Source organism: Amblyomma maculatum, chromosome 2 (genome assembly GCF_055883805.1).
Source record: "Amblyomma maculatum isolate TAMU_Amacu chromosome 2, ASM5588380v1, whole genome shotgun sequence".
NCBI classification, from domain to species: domain Eukaryota; kingdom Metazoa; phylum Arthropoda; class Arachnida; order Ixodida; family Ixodidae; genus Amblyomma; species Amblyomma maculatum.
This window is the reverse complement of record NC_139345.1, coordinates 158,900,675-158,923,761: the sequence shown is the minus strand read 5'-3', so window position 1 is coordinate 158,923,761 and position 23,087 is coordinate 158,900,675. Positions and strand designations below refer to the sequence as shown.

General features: G+C 47.3%; 1 protein-coding gene across 1 annotated transcript; it reads left to right on the top strand.

Annotated features, from left to right (window-relative positions):
• Positions 1-903: 903 nt before the first annotated feature.
• LOC146200274 (uncharacterized) lies at positions 904-21,343 on the top strand. The gene is made up of 6 exons (XM_084592904.1): positions 904-1,044; positions 16,249-16,339; positions 17,617-17,678; positions 17,816-17,905; positions 18,826-18,852; positions 21,198-21,343. Exons 1-6 carry the CDS (start codon positions 943-945, stop codon positions 21,249-21,251), a joined length of 426 nt encoding a protein of 141 aa, XP_084449030.1. The 5' UTR covers positions 904-942; the 3' UTR covers positions 21,252-21,343.
• Positions 21,344-23,087: the final 1,744 nt, after the last annotated feature.

The window sequence follows — 23,087 nt, the reverse complement described above, 5'->3', positions numbered from 1 at the left end:
GTTTCGCAATGCAATCATCTCGCTCTTCTCCTTCCAAGTGCAGAACTTCAAATGTTTACATGGGGTAGAAAAGACAGCCTTGACGTTATAACGCACACAACTTTTATGGAATCGTGCGAAAACACATGAGAATATGATATTATACCTGGACAGGAGTATTGCTGTTATTTTCTTCGCTTCCCTGTTCGTTACACTGATCCGTTAATGCATTTAGCTTTTGCAAAAGGCTTTCCCACACTGCTAGTGTAACGTCTGCGGGGAATTCTGCCTCCTCTAGACGCCCGAATTTCTCTTCTGGCGGTCATTTGGTCGAGGCAGGATTTTGTTACGCCACCGTGAAGGCATAAAGACACAATCCCCCGCTTGACGACCTTAGAAGAAGCGCTTTGCTTAATTTAATGTAGAAGTATCAGCATATCTGAACACTTTCACAACGTAGGTTAGACAACAAAGGTTAGAAAGAATAGCTTGAATGCACTTGTCAACCGCGGATATAAGTATGTCATGCTCACGTAACACAGGTGCTACCAACACTCCTATAAACATGCATTTCTTTATTATTATTATTATTTATTATTTTTAATATAGCGCCTGTCCCATCTACATCTGTGTCGTTAGTTTACATCATTTGCATTCTTTCACTGCAAAGGACGCCTTTTTGAACAGGGAAATACGATGAGGAAGCAGAAGCGAAAATTGAGCTAGGCTCCAGAAAATGGATGGGCCACCCCTATCGTGTTCCCTGCCACCCGAGAACGACGGTTTCAGCGATTCCGCGTCGAAGACTACGCCAGGAAACCATCCGGATGCATCGGATACGCCTACCGCCGAAGATGCAAACATGGCTCCAGAGCAGCCCCGGCAAGACGCCGCGGCAGCATCGCTATGCAGTGGCACAGATAACGCGGCCCAACCTACGCCGTGCTGGACGCAGACGAAAACATGACGGATCACGAATCCAGCCCAGTGGTTGCGACGATACCTGTCTCCAACCCTTTCTCTGTTCTTTCCATGGAGAACAAGTCGGGAAACACCCCTGCTCAGGTAGGTCTTGCACTTTTCCGTTTTCGAAATTCGTCAAGCAACCTAGGATGGGGTTAAGCACCTCGCAGATAGCTCAAGAAAGCACTCGCTTTGTGAACACACGACATGGCTTAAAACATGGCCGCTCGCAGACAGCTACAAACGCTCGCTTCGCGGACGCGCATTATCGAGCGCAAGGCGTTGCCTCAGCGCCCATAGTCACCACAATGGGTGGAAACTATCACTTGGCTGATAATGAACATGCTGAAGATGATTGGCAGTTGGTTAGACGAAAGAACAAAGCCACAGCCGCCGATCCAATCAGTGTTAAATACACTGTGATAATTAAGCTAACCTCACCTGGACAACTAGGCACACACCCCGCACACTGGCTGCACGAAGCTGTTGCAAATGAGCTTCGAAAAATCCATTTTCACTCTGGATTTCAAGTACGGCCACTTGAGCGAAGCAATCAGTTTGCAGTCGACATATCGCATGTACATGCCAGAGACCACCTTATTTGACTGCAGTCTCTCGTCATTGCTGGAAAGGATACACCTATTCAAGCTTATGAAACCATATGTCCCGGCAACATCCGCGGGGTCATTTATCGCGCCAACAGGTTAACAAGCGAACAGCTCATGGCAAACCTCAAGTGCTACTCGTGCAGGATAATAAACGCCTGGCCTATGAGCAAGAACGGAACAGCTCTAATCACGTTTGAGGGCTCCAGACTTCCCCGCAAAATTCATCTGTACAGCATACTCCTTCCGGTGACACCTTATCACCCGAAGTCTATCATATGTGAGACCTGTCACAAAATCGGACACAGGGCAAATTCGTGTCCATTAGTCGACCAACGACGATGCTCGTATTGCGGTCACCTCGCTCATGGAAACCTCGAGGTTTGTCCGACAGAATCACTCTGCCGCAATTGCAGAGGTCCGCATGTAGCCACGGACTCAAGGTGTCCTGCTCGGCAGCAGGCCACAAGAACCATGAGGAATGACATCTTCCGCCATATACGAGTGTCGCGACGAAAAGAGCGCAAACAACAAGCCGAGATTCTACGTGATAACCAAACGGCGGCGACGACGGCGCACAACAGCCCTGTCAGCATATATATACAGCAATCAACCTCGGAGGCAACTGTGCTTGATAATCAGGATTTCCCTCCCTTACAAAGTCAGCCGTTGCCAAAGACACGAGACAATGAACGTAAAACTAAACGGCAAGACGCGCATAAATCCTCTACACAATCTGATAGCAATAGTCAAAGGAACGCCACCTCATCCCTAGCCACAGTTTCTGAGCATACCGCGACGGCACCAAAGCAAGTGCGCGTACATCGGGCTTACGCTGAATCTCCCCGTGATACGCAGCGCGGCGCACAAATGAATCTTGCGAAAGAACGTTCGCATAAGCTACACTTAGATCAAAACCAGCTCACGCACATTATCGAACTGGTCACCGCCGAGGTGATCAAGCGTATGCTGCCGCTCTTGGGAATGTCACAGGCTTTTCCTAATCAAGAGTCCTAAATTGGGCACACATCATCTCCAGCTCCGCGTACCTTTCAGTTTAAAAATGGCAGGCATTAGCGCGAAACCACATGACATTTTTGCTTCGGACTCTCCTACATGGTTATTGCAATGGAATTGTCGGGGAATCTGTCGCAAGCAAGCGGAACTTCAGAGGAGACTGTCCATCACGTCAACGCCTCCTATAGTTATCCTGCTTCAGGAGACCGCCATTAATAAGCCCAATTTAATAGGGTACAATTCTTACTGCACCCCTTCCATAGAGCACCAACGCCCCGGGCCAGGATCGCGAACAGCGGCTCCAATGGCCAATGGGCAGGCATGCGTCCTTGTTCTGTCGCGTACTGCCCATACTGAACTAGATACTTCCGCGTGGTGCACGCAGACGCAGGAAGTAGCGGGAGTACGCCTTAGCTTAGATAGCGACCAGCAAGCATTAGTTTTTTCAGTTTATGCGAGATCATTCGGTACTACGACATATCGAGTGGATATGCCTTTTTAGAGCACTTCTTAAGGATATATCCCCAGGATCGCGTTGTGGTTGGGGGTGATGTTAACGCCATGCACACCAGCTGGGATATAATCGCTCAGATGCTAGGGGAAGGCACCTTTGGCAGCAAATTGTCTGAGCGAAATTTACCATAGCCAACGGCCTCACTCTACCCACTCGCTTTGGCCAGCACAAAGGTCAACAAGACACTTCCCCAGACTTGACACTAGTGTCTCATCCCACTGAGATCCTATGGTCATGGGCTGATGATGTCATGGGTAGTGATCATTATCCCGTGGTGGTCTCATGGGCTCCTCGAATGCGAAAGTCATTACAGCGACAACAAGGCCGTCTAATAGAGGAGCACGTCTCATGGGACGATTTCCGTAGGATGCTCGGTGAGGTGAACGTTCCCACAGGATTAGACGAGCTTATCACTCAGATCACCAATGCCAAGAAGAAAGCTACAACGAAGCTTTCAGTCAAATTTGATGCCCCAAAGCCGGACTCTCACCTCTTCCGTCTGTGGAATCGTAGGCTTCGTGCTCTCAAGGCGTATCGCCGATCAGGCCGGACATCCCATCGGAGGCGTGCCCTCGCTCGCATTAGCCAAGAAGCTGAGAAGTATACTTTGCACCTCGTTCTCCAAGACTGGCAGCTGCTGTGCCACTCACTCAATGATAAAGTTAACTTGTCGAAGGCCTGGCACATATTTGGAGCTATCCTTGGACGCAAGAAGCCGATTTCTCCTGCCCAAAGTATGGCCCTGAAATTGAACGTCTCCCCGGCAGAGTTACCTATAGAAGCAGGGAAGGTATTCTTTTCCCAACCTGAAAATGCGGATGCCTTGCCTGCGGACCCCTTATCAGGTACATTAAACGAATACGACGTTCCCTTCACATTAGACGAACTGGAGGCAGCATTTTATGACTCCAATCATAATAGTGCCCCAGGACCGGATGGTATAAGCTACTCAACACTTCTCAACCTTCCCAAGTCACACAAACTTGCCCTGCTGAAAGAGTTGAACAAATACTGGGCCGACGGTGATCTTCCTCTTGCTTGGAAGAAGTCAGTGGTAATACCAATTCCAAAACCTGGCAAGCCAAGTCGAACATTACAAGACCTCAGGCCGATATCGCTGACGTCCAACCTTTGTAAGGTCATGGAACGTATGGCTCTAAGAAGACTTGAATGGTACTTAGACACATACCACGTCCTGTCTCCTATGCAAGTAAGTTTTCGTCGAGGGCTCTGCGCCCAAGATATCCTCAGAAGGCTTCATAACGACGTTCTCGCATACCCTAGCAGCGCACAGCTCAGAGTGGTTATTGGGGTCGACGTCAAAAAGGCGTTTGATTCCGTGCCCCACTCGACCATACTTCGCCGGCTCCAGGAAGTGGGGATAGGCGGCAACCTCTACCGCTTCGTGAAAGTCTTTCTTGCAGAAAGAACCTTTTCAGTAATGGTTGGAGATACTCAGGGTGGTTGGCAACGCAACCAAACAGGTGTCCCCCAAGGCACTGTCTTATCACCGGCTCTCTTCAATGTAGCTATGTCAGGTCTCCCGCCAATGCTGTCGTTGATACCCGGTCTCAAATTCACCGTGCATGCGGACGATATAACGCTGTGTACCAATTCAGGGTCCCCTGCAGAGCAAGAACAAGCCCTACAGACAGGCCTCAATGCCGTCCATGAATACATCGAGAAGTGGGGAATGAAAACCTCTCCGGAAAAAACCGAGTACGTGGTTGTCATAAACGGCCCGCGGGTACGAGCCGAGGCAGAACGCAAACTTATCTCTCTTCATTTAGGGCACTCGGTTATTTGCCGGAAACCAACAATCCGTATACTAGTAACACGTTGCTTAGCTGTCATCAGGCTTTACACCTAATGCGCCGCGTCCCTGCGCGTGGATGGGAAATCAAGGAGGTGGGGCTCCGTCAGATGGCATTAGCACTCATAACATCGAAAATCCTGTATGCATATCCGTACATGCGACTTAACGCAACCCAACGCCTTCAGCTTGAGCGAATCAATTGCAAGGCGATGCGCCTAGTTACTGGTCTGCCACAGTAATGCCCAGTAGTGAACCTACACGCATGCAGCAATATTAATGCCCTTCAGGATCTGGCAGAGCAGCAATTGCAAGCCCAGCGAGTCCGTCTCTCCACAACGGCAGCTGGCCGACAGATCCTGCAGGCATTAGGCTACAACGTTGACAATTTAGAGAGAGTTGATTGACTTAGTAGATGTTATACCATTACCAAAGAATATGAGTTCGGCTAATCCTCGAAGGCGCAAAGCTGCCGCCAAACGTCATAGGAAGATGTCACACAAGCTAGCCCAGGAAGGAGCTATCCAACTATACACAGACGCCGCTCAATTTCAACACTGCGCAGCTATAGCTTGTCAAGACTCTGTGTCAGATACCTCGGTAGTTCAACGTCTTTCCAAGGAACACACTGTTACCAATCTTGCCATTACTCGAATAGTAGCAAGACAGGATCGGGCTCCGTGCACCTACCATGTTTACACAGATTCACAAGCAGCGTACACTGCATTCCGCGCAGGGGGAGCAGACTATGCCATTCTGAACACTATTCGAACACAAGCCCGTCGCCTGAGAGAGGAGGGCTACACCTTAATTATCAAATGGATTCCTGCACACGAAGGAATCACTGGAAACGAAAACGCACACCAGGCAGCGCGCGCGGCAGCTCTTTCCGCACCTTTGCCTGGATCCACATTCGTTTCCGCTTCGTGGCCCCCTGAGGACGTTACGCATCCGTCGTCGCCTCATATGGATAGGGCGGAGACATGGCATCGAGCACGACGCTATCGTCGAAGCACACTCCAGCACTTGGCCAACCCTGAGCAACTATATCGTCGCCCAGATAGCTCATTCCGGAGAGTGGAGGCAGTACTCCTTCGCCGAGTCCAGACAGGTCAGCTTCTGTCACCTGCGAAGCTGCACCTCATAAACCCACAGGTATACCCTTCTCCTCAGTGCCCGACATGCCCGGCCAGAGGCACGGCCGAACATCTCCTGTGGAGCTGCCCTACTTTTGACGCAGTATGGGAGAGAGCACTCAAGTCCCTGGGCGGGCTTCTACCTGCAACCCTGCAGGCATGGGTCGATCCCCCATCGCACATCGGGCTATCAGACGCAACCCGGCTCTGGCGAACTTTTCTTTCTTACTTCAAGGAAGAAGAAGGACCAGGCCATTACTTCGCGGAGCCGACCTCGGGACGACCCTACCTCGAGGAAGAAGTGGACACCGGTCCCTCATATCTATCCCTACCTTCACCCCCATCCCCACCCATACCCTCACCCCCACCATTAACCGCTCCCCCACCCCTACATCCATGAAGCAACTTAGTTCTGCCGCAAGGTAAACGCCTACCGTAAGCAGAAATAACGACGTAATAAAAAAAAATAATTTTTTTCTTTGGGCGATAAGACACTCCAGCACAGGCTCTGCTTTTGGAAGAACTATTAAGTTAGCAGGTTTCCAGTTGCATTAGAACAAAGAGCACAGGTGCTCCTGGTTCTTTGTGGAGGAGTCTTCCTGCCTATAATTCAGGTGGTTTGGGCCACTACAGACACGAATCTACGGAAGGAGGGAGAGCAATGAGGTACGCTATTGTTTACGCAACTAGCTGTCGGGTTGTTGCTGCAGAGCATTCTGTCGCTGCTGATGCTGCTGCAGTGTTTCCGGCAACGTGGACTAACTTTCCCAACATATTTATACGCCTATTTGATTCACACAAGTTTTCGCATCTGCATTGTGACAGAGACAATCGGCTTAGCGGTCAGGCATCCAAGCAGACACCTTTCACTGCGAGCCGAGCATATTTTGGCATGTCATGAGGGCGGCATAACAAGGCTCTGGACATCGAAGAGAACATAGACCGAACTAATGGCTGAATTATACTTTGGGTGGCAACGGCTTCCCATTTTAGGCACTGCGCAGCTTCGTATACTACTGCTTGTTTTTTTCACCTAAGTGAAAAACTTGGAGGGAATGTGTAGTTGGGGTCCCACGTCCAGGACTCCATCAGCTAAGGTGCTGTCCGAGCGTGGGTTACGGGTAACCTATAATCCTTGAAGCCGGAGCACCAAGTTAGTCATCTACTTCTGCTGCCATGCGGTCAGGCTCAGTTGACAGGCGCCCACATCTCTTCGTCTTCATCCACCCCGTGTAAGTTTGCTGAGCCGTGTCAGGCAAGCACTCCACTGTTTAGCAAAGCTTTTCATTGCCCTCTACTGACCCCCGGCAACCGGTCGTATGCTATTACAGAGACTTCGATACAAATTGCAACTTCACAATCCATCTGGAAACTTCACATTTGGCAGTTTCGTTTATGACTGCACTCGAGGAAAAAAGAAGTCTGTACTACGACTATAGTTGCTTTTTTAAATGTGTGGCCTATGCTAGTGGTTGCGGCCTGGCTAATAATTCCAAGAGATTGCTTATTTTGAGGCCGTTTACAGCGTTGTGTGTGTGTGTGTGTGTGTGTGTGTGTGTGTGTGTGTGTGTGTGTGTGTGTGTGTGTGTGTGTGTGTGTGGTGTGTGTGTGTGTGTGTGTGTGTGTGTGTGTGTGTGTGTGTGTGTGTGTGTGTGTGTGTGTGTGTGTGTGTGTGTGTGTGTGTGTGTGTGTGTGTGTGTGTGTGTGTGTGTGTGTGTGTGTGTGTGTGTGTGTGTGTGTGTGTGTGTGTGTGTGTGTGTGTGTGTGTGTGTGTGTGTGTGTGTGTGTGTGTGTGTGTGTGTGTGTGTGTGTGTGTGTGTGTGTGTGTGTGTGTGTGTGTGTGTGTGTGTGTGTGTGTGTGTGTGTGTGTGTGTGTGTGTGTGTGTGTGTGTGTGTGTGTGTGTGTGTGTGTGTGTGTGTGTGTGTGTGTGTGTGTGCGCGCGCGCGCGCGCGCGCGCGCGCGCGCGCAAAATTCCCACACAGGCGAATTTTGCGTATCGCCTCCATCGAAACACAGCCGGCAATTGGATAAATTGGATTCTCATAGCTGATTAGGACGCACTACGATTTGAGGGCAAGGCTATTGCTCGAATCCTGATATCCTTGCACGAAGCTTTTAGCATGAGCGATCATTTATATTACTGCCATTTTCTTAAAGGATAAGAACATTCCTTAATTTATACTAAGTCGAATGTAAGACCAGTACGAACTCTGCAATTCTTCCTCTTATATTTACAGATTTATCGTGCATGGATGCTAACATTAGGCAAAGCGCACTAGTTTTGTATACTGTAGCAAACTTGAAGCATCAGTTTGTCCTTGAAGCGCTTAATTACATTTATCGCACGCAACATTACACATTCACGATTTCGATGACATTAATTTTCAAACAACCCTACGAGTTCAAAAAAATGTATATCAAATTTACAGCCACTGGAACAAGGGCTCATCAAGTGCATAAGTGTCGCGCTCGCTTATGAGTCCTCCATTTTCTACGTAAGCTGCATCACGTGTAAGAGTGGATTTTGAAATCTGATACCTCATCAATTCCGATTTAGACAGCGCGCCTCTTTATACAGGATACTCGTGGGTCACAGGTAAAAATTAGAGCGCAGAAAGGGTGAGTTAGAATACGGGAGTGCTGTATGTCAGACGTGATGGTGTGCGATGTGACAACTGACGTCAAGCCTCCACTATATTGTCACGTAGTGGTGACGAGGTCGACGACATAAATGAAGGGTCGATGATTGCACTAAAGAAACTCTTTATTTGGGCTGACTTGCGCCCGCAAAAGGACTAAGCAACTCGGCGGCGGTGACAGAAACAAACGTGCTCGTCGATCGTCGAACAAAGAATGCCCGTCACACTCGGCAACGCTCAATTTAAAGGCTGCACAGAACAATCTCGATAACGTCGCTAACAGCTACCAGCATGGACTGGAACATTGTGGAAAGACACCCGAGTGGCCAGAACCTTCGAGACAGATCTCGGTGCGTCTTGCGCTACAACAAAAACTGATAAAGGTGTGACTCGCGACATCGAGCAGTAACAAACAAAATTTACGGAACTGATACGCGGTCTAGAATCAGAGTGATAAGCTTGTATGCCGGCGGCTGTTTAAAAACAACAAATACTGTTTTGAAGGTTTCGCGGCATTACTCCCCCCTTAATAAAAACATCGCCTCGATGTTCCAGAACAAAGAAACCTAAACATAAACACTGCAAAGTTTAAACACCACAGATAATTTAACGCGCGTAATATGGCTTCAGTCGTACATGTACAATTTCTGGGCGTGCGCGTCGCAGTTGTGATGCTGACGTTCCGTCGGGAATGACTTCATAGTCCAGTGGTCCGACGCGCCGAAGGATTTTGTATGGCCCAAAGTATCGACGCAACAACTTTTCACTTAATCCGCGACGGCGAATTGGTGTCCAAACCCACACTTGGTCTCCTGGATTGTACTCTGCGTGGCGTCGTCGTAAATTGTATCGTCGGCTGTCGGTGCGCTGTTGGTCTTTAATACGCAGCCGTGCGAGTCGTCGGGCTTCCTCTGCACGCTGCAGGTAGGCGGCGACGTCAAGGTTGTCTTCCCTGGTTACGTGCGGCAGCATTGCGTCGAGCGTCGTCGTGGGCTCCCTGCCGTACACAAGCTTAAACAGGGTCGCTCTGGTCGTCTCCTGGACTGCCGTGTTATACGCAAAGATCACGTACGGCAAGATGGCGTCCCAGGTCTTGTGTTCAGCGTCGATTTTCATGGCGATCATGTCCGCGATCGTTTTGTTCAGGCGCTCCGTAAGCCCAATGGTCTGGGGATGGTACGCAATTGTTCGTCGATGGCTTGTGTGACTGTATTCCAAGATGGCTTGCGTCAACTCTGCCGTAAACGGCGTTCCCCTGTCCGTGATGAGCACTTCTGGGGCGCCGTGTCGCAAGAGAATTTGTTCGACAAAAAATTTGGCGACTTCTGCCGCGGTACCATTTGGTAGTGCTCTTGCTTCGGCCTAAAGGGTGAGATAGTCAGTGGCCACGATGATCCACTTGTTACCCACAGACGAAGATGGAAAGGGGCCGAGGAGATCCATCCCAATTTGTTGAAAGGGCAGGATTGGGGGCGGAATCGGGTTTAGTAGTCCTGCTGGTCTGATCGGCGGTGTCTTGCGTCGTTGGCACTCACGACACGTCTTCACGTAGTGGGCAACTTCGGCAGACAGTCGCGGCCAGTAATACTTCTCCTGGATTCGGCGCAACGTGCGCGCAAATCCGAGGTGGCCTGCTGTGGGCTCATCGTGCAACGCCTGCAGAATTTCTTGCCGAAGGGTTTTAGGCACGACGAGAAGCTGCGCGGTCTTTTGGGGTGCGAAGTTCTTCTTCACGAGGAGGCCATTGCTTAACGTGAAGGATGATAAATGTCGCCTGAACACACCAGGAGGGGAAGCGGTCTTTCCTTCCAAGTAATCGGCTAGCGCTTTCAGCTCAGGGTCTGATCGCTGTTGTTCTGCGAAACTGCTGGCGCTTACCGGTCCCAAAAAGGCGTCGTCGTCATCGTCCTTCGGGGGAGCATCGACGGGAGCTCGAGATAAGCAGTTTGCGTCGGAATGCTTCCGGCCCGACTTATAGACTACAGTCATGTCAAATTCTTGAAGTCGTAGGCTCCATCTGGCAAGGCGGTCGGAAGGATCTTTCAAATTAGCCAGCCAGCAGAGTGCGTGATGGTCGCTTACCACCTTGAATGGTCGGCCGTATAGGTATGGACGAAACTTAGAAGTGGCCCAGATGATTGCAAGGCACTCCTTCTCTGTCGTCGAGTAATTGATTTCGGCTTTTGTGAGGGACCTGCTAGCGTAGGCGATTACTTTCTCCTGTCCGGCACTCTTCTGGATGAGAACGGCTCCTAGGCCAACACTGCTCGCGTCTGTGTGAATTTCGGTCTCGGCGTTTTCATCAAAGTGGCCAAGTACAGGAGGGCATTTCAGGCGGCGCTTGAGTTCGTCGAAGGCTTCTCCTTGCGGCGCTTCTCATTTAAAAGGTACGTCAGCCTTTGTAAGCTGCGTCAACGGTTCGGCGATCCGCGAAAAGTTTCTGATAAATCGTCGATAATAAGCGCACAGCCCAAGGAATCGGCGCACAGCTTTCTTGTCGGCAGGCGGTGGGAATTGTGCGATTGCAGCTGTTTTCTACGGGTCTGGGCGGATACCGTCCTTGCTAACGATGTGACCTAGGAACCGGAGTTCTTCGTAGGCGAAGTGACATTTCTCTGCTTTTAGCGTTAGTCCCGATGACTTGATGGCTTCCAGCACTGTCTGTAGTCGTTTTAGGTGGTCTTCAAAGTTTGATGAGAAGACAACAACGTCGTCCAAATATACCAAACAAATTTGCCTCCAAGCCTGCCAGGACTGTGTCCATTACTCGTTGAAATGTGGCTGGTGCGGAGCAGAGGCCAAATGGCATCGCCTTGAACTCAAAAAGTCCGTCCGGTGTGATGAATGCGGTCTTCTCGCGATCTCTTTCGTCGACCTCAATTTGCCAATATCCGCTTTTTAAGTCCATCGATGAAAAGTACCTTGCATTGCAGAGCCGGTCGAGAGTATCGTCGATGCGGGGAAGCGGGTAGACATCCTTCTTCGTTATGCTATTCAAGCGGCGGTAATCAACGCAGAAGCGAAGTGTGCCGTCTTTCTTCTTCACCAAAACGACTGGTGCAGCCCAGGGCTGTTCGATGGCTGGATTACGTCATCACGCAGCATTTCCTCAACTTGATCGCGAATGGCCTGGCGTTCTCGCGGCGATACACGATAAGGGCTTTGGCGCAGAGGTCGTGCGTGTTCGTCCGTTATTATGCGGTGCTTGGCCAGTGGTGTTTGTCGTACCTTCGATGACGATGAGAAGCACTCCCCGTAGCTTCGAAGCAGACTGAGAATCTTGTCTTTTCTGTTGTGGGTCAGTGCCGGGTTGATGTCAAATGTAGGCTGACGGAATAGGTCCAGTGCGTCTTCCAGGGCGACAGGAACACGGCTTGGGTCTTCGCTTGAAGGATCAAAGGCAGCACCTCCACCAGATGTCACGTAGTGGTGACGAGGTCGACGACATAAATGAAGGGTCGATGATTGCACTAAAGAAACTTTATTTGGGCTGACTTGCGCCCGCAAAAGAACTAAGCAACTCGGCGGCGGTGACAGAAACAAACGTGCTCGTCGATCGTCGAACAAAGAATGCCCGTCACACTCGGCAACGCTCAATTTAAAGGCTGCACAGAACAATCTAGATAACGTCGCTAACAGCTACCAGCATGGGCTGGAACATTGTGGAAAGACACCCGAGTGGCCAGAACCTTCGAGACAGATCTCGGTGCGTCTTGCGCTACAACAAAAACTGATAAAGGTGTGACTCGCGACATCGAGCAGTAACAAACAAAGTTTACGGAACTGATACGCGGTCCAGAATTTGAGTGATAAGCTTGTATGCCGGCGGCTGTTTAAAAACAACAAATACTGTTTTGAAGGTTTCGCGGTAATATAAAGAGCCACGTGAAGCTGTCGCGGTATAGTCGGTTTAACCATATCTAAACCACCGCCATTTTTATGCCCTCCAACACCGATATCGACGGGTGCGACAACGCACCTTTTCTTTACTAATTTATTTTTGGGATAATGAGATGGGAATAGCTTGGGTGCTGTTTCAATCATTGCAGAGTCAGTCACAAATTTATGTCCTTGTTCACCTTAGGGTGACTTGTGTCTGCAAGTGCAGACTGAATTTCTTCGAATCTATGAGAATTTAACACATTTACTTTTTCTCTCTCTCTCTGAGGTGCATTGTTTCAAATTCCCCACCGTTCCATGCAAATCGCTCATTGACCGGATGCCACTTTGCTTGTGGAAGAGATGACTCAAAATTATGTAACGTGTCCAGCAAATAATGAAGCATTTTACAACAATTGGCGACGATTTCGACCTTGACTTCGCACTTGCAAATGACCGCATGCTCCAACGCTCGGGCGGTCTACAGCACGGATGAGAGTTAATTGGGGATGATGACGATATCCAAGGTCTTGCGCAGAGGTTGCCAGATTAGTACGTGCAAAATTAGACTATGGCGATGCCGAATGGTCTAAAGAAGCCACAAGAAAATTTGATTTGTCTACACTGTCGCTAGTTCGGATTCACTGTAGGTCATGAATGGGGTGTCCTTACTTTCGGCCTTCTCGGTCGCTTGTCACCAAAGACGGTCACCGTCATGTTTTCATCCGATCAAGGTAGGTTGGTTGGTTTGTGGGGTTTAACGTCCCAAAGCAACTCAGGGTTCGAATGCTAAAAATTATTAAAACCACTTAACGTGCGGCCTCAGTACATGCTTATACAGAAATAAAATTGGAAGAGCTAAGAAAACAGTGGGAATCTTTTTTTTTCGAAATCGTGAACACAGAAGCGGAGAGCGACATTGATATGCTCACGAGACTACTGCGCATCATGTGAGAATGTCAAGCCTTTTGTGAAAATTTGAAGTCGGGCAGGGCTGCACCAACAAAGTGAATCAAGAGAGTTTAAACGTAAATGCATCTCGTGCAATGTTTCTCTGCATTCCCACCATAGTGCTGAAGGCAGTAAGTAGGCTGCGCTAAATATTTTTTCCTTCTGTGCAGTAACAGGAGAGCTCCAGAGACAGGAAATGCTTTTTTAACAAATATTCCAACTATGCTTCCCGTCTTAACAGCCAAATTCATTATTACAGCATATATTTCTATAGCGAAAACTTACAATGAAGGAAACCTGGGGCTAGGATGCAAGTCCTCTTTTCTGTACGTACGCTGCCTGATTGAGATAGATGGCATCACGGGACCACCTCGTCAAGCAAGGCCCATCTTGTGACTAACATGCAGACTATCCTAATCCCTGCCATTAATTGAATAATCGATAGTTTGCAGTAGTAGCGTTTTCAAAGCTATCTTTGTCTCGCTCGCTTTCTTCCAGTTTTGACGCGCTGCCCTGTTGGAAGCCTATCGGCGCGTGCTTTCCTGGTGGTTAGCTGCGACTTCAGTGCCACATTTTCACGCGATAGCATATACAGCTCGTTCGGTGGAAAAGGCACCGCCGTTGCAGTCACACAGAATCGAGAAAAACGCGTCGGAAAAAAATAGGCACGTGGTTTCATACCGACATTTTTGACACAACCGTTCTGTACGCATTACTCAGGGTGGTGTCATATCATTTCTCTTCCCATTTAGTCTGCGAAAAAGTTGCGAACCTACGGCAAATGTACTTCTAATTTCATGGCGTTTATTGTAAGTGTATGTATCCACCGAGAAGTGAAAAACATACTACGCCTTCCTTTCCCTAGAAGCAAAGCAACAAAGGACTAACAATATGCCTAACTTTCTGCCAGTCTCTCAATGTCAAAAATTCGCAGAATCAAAAAGCGATGTAAAATGCGTTATCATGTTTACTGTAAAGGCATAGCTTGAGCGCGCTTCAAATCTGCTGTGTTTCTTTTAATGTGTCGAAATTATTTCTGTCCGAAAAATGAACACGTATACTGTTGGAACGCTTCTGTGGATGCCCTAGCCTGCTTTCAGGCGGCTCGCGCATCCTTTCAACTGCGTGGAGAAGTTAGCGGTGATTCCCTATTTTTGCCAACTGCGTAGTCAACCGTACAGATTCATTTTATTTGGGACGCATCGAACCAGACCGCAGCACGTCTTCAGTTATTAGGACACAGACATTTGTTGTAACTGCAAGATACGAGCACGTGAACTCCAGGCATAGGGCTAGCGCACAAGAAAGACACACACTGCGGGTAGGCGGACAGGACACACGCTGTCCTGTCCGTCTACCCGCAGTGTGTGTCCTTCTTGTGCACTAGCACCATGCCTGAATTCGTTCACCAACTAGCCCAGTTAAGAGCATTGACAAGGGGACTCGCTTGTGCTCAAATTATGTTCTAAACTTTTATTAGCAAATCCGCGGAAATATTTTGTGTTTCAATATATTTCACAATTTAGAGAATCATTGAGCGAGAATGTTTTGGCACAGATTCTACCTTTTTACCAATTTGTTTTGCACCGAAACTTCCTTTCTATTTGAGACAGTCAGTCTACTTTTCAATTCGCTGCTCTGATACGGCTGAACTGACCCTGTGTGCGATGTCAGTGCACGTTAAAGAAATTCAGGTGGTCGAAATTTGCGGAGTCCTCCACTACGGCGTCTCTCATAGCTTGAGTTGCTTTTGGACGTTAAACCTCACAAACCAAACCAAACCAAATAAGCTAAGTTTATTTTTAATTAAATGGTCCTCTTGGGCGTCATTGCCATGTTTGGAACCGTATTGATAATGGCGAAAACTAGAATTAGCTTTGAAAGCAGCAATGGGTCAGCAAAACTGCCTTATAAGTGTCTTTAGTTTGTCTTAGATATTCGAAATGCATCGGCTCTTGGCCACGATGTTTAAAAGGAAAATGAACTTTTCGGGTCAGTTTGGTGCAGTGAAACTTTCTTACATGCATAACACTCTTTTCTTTCATAAAGGCTTTTCCTTCTTGTAATCGCTGGGGAATTTTAAATTAATAGATTTTAAATTAATGCTAGTCTCAGCGTCCTTTTCACAGACAAAGTATAGACGCAAAGGCGGGGAGACGCCATCTCTAATGCCCTTGTCGGCTGCAGCACGCGAACCCCGAACGCACGAAGACGTCCGCGTCCAGTCTCCAGTGACAAAGGGGGGGGGGGGGGGGGGGGGAAGAGGGGATTGAGGTGCACGATGCGTAACCAATGGTCACGCACGGGATGAGCGTCTGAGCGCAAATGACATCGAGGCAAAAGGATGTAACAAGACCCTGACAAAAACGGAAAGAACAGGAAGGGTGAGCGAAATCGGACTATGATCTAAAAGCGTGATGCGTGTCGTCGATGAGACAAAGTTTCCTCTTACCGCTCGTCCAGCAGGTGCGCAAAGAAAAGAACAGTGCTGTTCGCTTACCATCCAGTCAAGTTCCTTTACTATATTATCGTTGAAAGGTTACAGAAGAATGGCGCAAGCGCGGCTGCTTAATATTGCAAATCATTGGGCAATATCTCACAAAGTTGGCTTTAGGAAGAGAGCGGCGGTCCTTATTCTGGCCAAGGTCACTGGATTACAGTACGCATGCATATATAACGATCCAAGCTCGAGGTTTTTCAGCCAAGCTCGCTCTTTAAGCCTTCGTTCATTGTTCCGTCACTTTCTCGCAGATTTCCAGCCCGTCCAAAATGAAGGTGCTGTTCGTGTGCGCACTCATCGTTGCTGCGGCCTTCGTCGTCAAGGGTGCCCACGAGCTGTGCGGTAAGCGCGAACTTAATTTTTTTTTTTTTATTTCCCTGTCGTTTTATACTGTGCTTAGGCATCGTAGAGCATCTTGTGGTTGCCGACGAAATACTAAACCAACTTTCGAGCGCACTTCGGCATGCCGAAAAACATTATGAGCCATGGTTCTTAGATAATTATTCAATCACGTAGGTCGTAAATTTCGTATATATTCTTGTACTTCGTGATGACGATATTTATTAAATATGGACCATACTAAATAGCTTCTTTCTTCGTGCTCCGACACCTGCGCTACCAAGCGTGGAGCTCAGTCGATCAGGATAGGCGCTTTTTACGGCACAACTTACCTGACGTGTTCAAAAATAGATACGAAGCGCAAGAAAAACATATTTTACATAGAACATAGCGTGCACAAACAGAGAACTGAAATTAAAGCTGAAAAACACCTCTCAAAGAGTGAAGTCCGTAGGCGGACGACGAAGCATGAAAGTCAAGAAAGCGACATTTTGAATTCAAGCAAATTAAATAAGAAGGTACGAACGCGTGTTCGCTTGCATATTATAAACATATCATATAACTGCTATACGCCGACTACAGTTAACGTTTGGTCATTGCCGGTCAGTCCGAGATTTTATAAACCTTTTAGTTCATCCTATGTGGTAGGTCTTTTTCCTTCTTGCATGAAACAAATTTCCTCACCGCGGCAAGGAAGGATTCTGTTTAAATACGAAGTTTCAGAGAAAACTGTATAGCTTTCCTTCGTAGCCGTTTGACTGCGTTTTGGTGAATGTTAATATTTTTCATTGTGGCATTACGTAAACTGACGACTCCAAACCATGACAAAGCTGTTTTTTTAATTTCCTTGTTTATTTCAGACACACAAGTAGCCTTAAGAACGCCTGGGATTTACTGATCAGTTTTATAGAGACTCGGCTTATAGGTATAGACTCGGCTGCGAAAATGCTCTCTTAGTATTTCTGGCGCATGCGGATAATTCATTGACTAACCTTTATACGCTACCTTTTCTAAAGGCAATATCAAAGCATACCATATCTATCTGCATTTTTCACACTTTTCACGGGCATTAAGGCCTTTTGCTGTTGATCTCAGACCGATGTAGTCAAATTCTGCCCTCAAATTTCGTTATCATTTGCCTTCAACACACACCTATTAACTGTGTTTAATTGAAAAAGTAATTAAAGCGATATTGCAAACAACCTAATCTGATTATGGAGCAGTTCTCGAATAACGCGATAGTATGCAGATATGTAGCTCACAGACTTTTGACTTTACAGGCATGAGCAACGACCAAATCACGGCACTGGTGAAGTGCATGGGAGACCGCGTCGGTTCTGAGGTATTATTCAGATAATTTTTATCCTATTCTGCATGCTAGCAACACGAAAAACCGATATCGTGAGACACAAAATGCAGGCTCCTTCTGTGTTTTTCAAAACCTCCCAAGTTTTCTAACGTAATATTTTTTTCACGCAGCTCAAGGGCAAAGCGAAGGATATCATCACCAAACACGGTGGCGATGTTGTCGAGATCCTTAAGAAGCAGTGTGATGCCAACGTCGACTTTGTAAGTGCACTGTTTCGGCACTTTTCGGAGATAATTTCCCTTTCGCGATTAAAGGTTACTTGCTACTGCTTGAGTATTGTTTTTCAGGAGGTCATCAGCCTGATTATGCCCACTTCAGGGCGAAGGCCTCTCCCATGTTTCTCCACTTAGCCCACTTGACCCCTGCGAACCTCTTAATCTCATCCGCCCACCTAACTTTCTGCCGCCCGCTGCTACGCTTTCCTTCCCTTGGAATCCAGTTTGTTACCCTAAGCGGCCATCGGTTATCCTCTCTTAGCACTACATGTCCTGCCCATGCCCATTTCTTCTTCTTGATTTCTACTAGATTGTCGGTAACTTGAGTTATTTCTCTGACCCACTCTGCACGCTTCCTATTTCCTGAGTCTGCGAGGCTTCAAAGGGCCGACACCGCAAACATCAGCAGGTACTTTGTTTTTAAATGGAGGTACTAACGGTCGCGCAATAAAAGAACTTAATGGTTCAAAACTATGCATATGCTTTTCAAATAATGGAGATGGCAGCAGTCCAATTACGATGAATGTCATCTCTGCGGTGGCATAGAAATTATAGCATCCGCCTTATAATAGGAAGGTTCTAGGAAAGAAGCTCTAGTCTGGTATGCGCTACTGAGTGTACGGGTAGACATGCTGCTTTAACCGTGGATATCAGCAGTGGACATGAAGGCGGCCACACTGAAGGCATAAATGCGGTAACGAGAGCTGAGAACATTTAACTGCGCAGCCACCGGACCATAGCTAGAGTGGATATTTCGGTTACCGTTGGTCTCCGAGCTGTGCACATACCGGAAAGCGTCCAGAAGGCTGGGTGGACTGCACCGCTGTTTCCACATTTTACACCAGTGCTTGAGACCCACCAGTATTGTAGAGGTCTGCTAACCAAATTGTGTTCCTCTTTCACAGGGTGAGAAGCTCAAGGCAATTGCCACTGTAAGTACACTTTGACCCCAGTGTTTCTTAGTTAATGCACATTTGGTGCTTCTGGGAAGCAGAACGTCGAGTGCACGTGCTATCTACCTTCAGTTCAGCGCGTAAACAATAGTTCTAGTTTTACCTGCCTTGCCCCACCACCTCGCTACTAGCGTGAAGAAATGTTCAAAAATTAAAAAAAAATACCAATACCACAAGTATCTCTAAAGCTAACTAACTATATGGAGTGCAGATAATATACTGACATGGGCGCACCGTTTGGAACTACCATAAAAAGCGTAGTTTAATTGAGTCTTGATTAAAAACCAAGATACTTTGTTGGGCGAGCTGGTACTTATTCATTATTGATATAAACAGCGCGAACATGAAGACAAAGGACAAGATAAAAGAAAGCCACAGTACAAGGCTTTCTTTTATCTTGTCCTTCGTCTTCGTGTGCGCGCTGTTTATATTAATAATTGCTTAAAAAAGCTCCCCAAAAAGCTTCAATGCAGTGAAACACAATCATTGATTTCCCAAAATATGCGATGACTATCCCAAGTGCAAACATGTAATATAAGTCTGCTCACTTGGACATCGATCTTGTGCTGCTCTGATCAGGTAATTGACTCTCGTAGCTGTTCAGCTTGTGATAAGTGCCTTTCGTGACGACTGAAAATTAAACGGACTGTCCGACTTTAAGGCGGCCGCACCGTCCTGAGGACCAGGAAAGAATGGCGACGGGAAGGACCAAAGAACAGCAACACACACGAGAATTAGTTTATCGAGCTCCCCGGAGTAGTTGACGGCGTGAGTCATCACGAAATTATCCATCTAGGAGGAAAACACCACGGATCGTAACAAAGAAAAGTAAACAAGACGAAAAGCCCAGATGAAGACAAGTGCACTTGTCAAAACGTTGGCTCGACCTGCAAACTGAGGCTTCTCCCCCCCCCCTTCTACTTTTGTTCAGTGATCTTTCATATCGTGTAGCCATCTTCTTCCTCTCGTTCTACCTAAAAGTTAACAAGGAGACATACAACTGCCCAGTGCCTCCGCAGCAGTTGTTCGAAGTCTTGTAGTTGTTGGAAGGCGGACACTCACAAGGCGCAAGCCGGTGATTAGGCGTACAAGCAGAAAAGTCAAGCTTCGTCCTACAAAATGGCTTGTGGCCGATATAGAGCAGACAACGCCGAATGGGGCGTACATACAGTTCCTATTCCAAACGTATGTCCGCTTCATGAATCGAATTACGAAATCATTTAGATTGCAAAAAGCAGTTCGATGAACCAGGTTAGGAATTATGATTTTAAAGTGTAGGGATGACTTAAATAAAACCGTATAGTGTTCTGCTATTTTCGATAGCGACTGCTCGCATGCTCAGTGTTTCAGTCTTCGTGCATTTTAATTCACTTAATACAAAGAAGCGCCGCACTTCACTTCATCAGCTTGTATCTGCCTTAGATTAGTGTCCGCCTGTGAGCAGGGCTCTCCACAATCACGTCCGTACTAGTACTTCTATTATTCGCCCGGTGTTCAAGTCTTTTGCGAAGGGGGTCCTGGTATGCGAATGAACACTCAATCGGCGTCTAGGGATCTGGAAAGAATGCTTCTGTTTGGTTTGGTTCGTAGGAGTTAACGTCCCCAAGTGAGATCAGTTATGAGGGACGGCGTAGCAAAGGACATCCGATATTTCGACAGTCTAATGATATTTCCAAGCACTGGCATCGCAGAGGACACTTGTGACTTAAGTCCAATACCGTAGCAGTCTGGCCGTGTTGGTTATTCATGATGGAAAAATACAGCGCAGAGAATTACGAGGACAAAATGAAGACACATAGGACACACGAGCGCTGTGAGTGACTTAAGGTACTCCTCATTTTGAGCACGCACTCCACATTAGAAATAAAAGTGAAATCAAATCGGCGGTGGCAATGTTGCAATAGACGGAGAACTTCCAATATGTACTCCTCTTAACCACTGTAGCATTACATATAAAGCCTGCTGTCTGCTTTTATGGATTGGTTCGTCTGCCCTGCCGCGGTAAGTTTTCACGACGCTCGACTGCTGAGGCAAAGAGCGCGGGATGAAATACCGGCCATGGAGGCCGCTTTTGACGGAGGATAAACGCAATACGGCGCCCGTGCAGTGTGCATTGTCCGACCACGTTAAACAATCCCATTCATTGAAATTTCCTTACCCCTTCACTACGACGTTCCTCATAACATTGGTCGCTTTGGGACGTTGAAATATATAAATAAAAATCTCAGGGTTATTAGGATTCTTGTTTGTGTTATTCATAATAAATGAGTCTGCCTAGAAATACATTTCAGTATATTTAAATCTCTTTTTTTTCTTGCTTTTAGCCTGAGGAAGCGGAAGCTGTCAAGAAGGCCTACGCGGAGTGTAGGCAAAGTTAAACTGCTTGCAAGGGACTGACGACGTACGCCACTACATTCGGAGAACAATGACATTGCTCTTGGAGAACGTGATGAAATAAAGATGATCGATACACCGTTCCGTAAGCACGTTTAAAAAAATGTTTGTGGGCCTTACCACCTGCTCGCCCGTATACGGGAAAGAAATTTAAACACGAGCAAGTTTAGTTTCCTCCCAGTGATGACCTGCCCTGCTACGGCCAGAGAGCATTATGAGGGGTACGTTTTGACACCAAGCGACTATTGCTTTCTCCCTAATGGGCTATTCGAAATATCAGGCTAACTACAATTCCAATTAATCAAGGTACCCATGCTCTCGGATTCTTGAGCTCGAGCTCGGTGTTGGCCTCTTTTAAAGCCTGCGCAAAGGAAGGGTGAAAAATTTGTGTTTTCAACGCCTGATGAAATATTTCTAGTTGAGCCCTTTTTAGCGTTTTGCTCACCTAATGAAAAGCTGCATTATCACATGTCCGTACTCAAGTTTCAAATCAAATCGAAAATTAATAAGTTTTACTTTTATTTTATTTTTTGCATTGCAAATGCAGAAGTGCATATCTTCAAAAGCCCATCGTCGTCTTTTCGTTTACCTAACTTATAGAGTAATGGAATGCACACAAGTTACTCCAGAACGTGCGGTAAACTTTCCGAGCAACAGAACTCTACGAGAGTTGCCGCGGTGGCTCAGTCGTTAAGACATCACTAGTGGACTCAAGGACGCGGAATCGAATCACGGCTGCGGCAACCGCTTTTCGGTGGAGGCGAAAAGCAAGATGCCCTTGTACTGTTCGATGTCACTGCGCGTTAAAGAACCCCAGGTGTTCGAAATTTCCGGAGCCCTCCAATATGGCGTCTATCGGAGCCTGAGTCGCTTTGGGACCTCAAACCCCTTAAATCAAAACGACCCAATACATATTTACGAAGATTAAATACACCCATAGTTTTAAATTGCACCACTTGATAACTTTTTTATTAATCCGAATTAACGATGAAAATTTAGAGGGCGGTAAACAACCAGAACGTCAACCTGTCTCCGTTATGTACCAGCATTCCCTCTAGTTATTCGCGCGCCGCAAGTACATATAATATCCGCTAGATAATGTATTTGCTGTCTTTGGTACTGCTCGAAAGAAAGCGCTTCACTTCACTTGTATTCTTTGGCACCGAAAGCCGCTTTTTGAGCTACAAAATGATACGAGGAAGGAAGAATTAGGAAATAAACTCTCTTAATTGGACCTGCCATCCCAGTATGGGTCTGCTGTGCAATGAGCTATTCAGTTTGCAGGTTGTCCATTGCCTTGGGATGATCTTTTTTTAAGCACCGAGTTGTTCTTGGCGCTTTGTAAAGGAGGCTTCCTGCTAATTTTTTCAGGTTGTTTCATTCCCTCCTCGCCCTGAAAGAGCGCGGAGAGAAGCTATGCTTACACAACTAGTAGTCTTGTTGTAGCCTGCTGCAATCTGTTGCAACAGCAACCACGTCATTTCAATTGGTCTCGATGTATAGTGTTGACGGCGGTACAGATCAATTTTTGTAGCAATTTTCACTGCCCATTAGACAATGGAAAGCTTTCGCATCTGCACTGTTACGGAAGAAACCCGCAGAAGCAGACCGGTGGTGCGGAGTTTGGTGTAGCGGTTGAAAACCCGCTTAGAGACCTTCCACTTCGAGAACGGCAGATTTTGGTCGCTCAAGAACCGGCATGGTTTTGGACAACGCTTTGGATATTCAGTATAACTCCCACCAACATTATGGCCGAAATTCGCCCGAGGTGGCAGCGGCTTTAGAATATCATAATCGGGCAGCTACGTGTACACTTACTT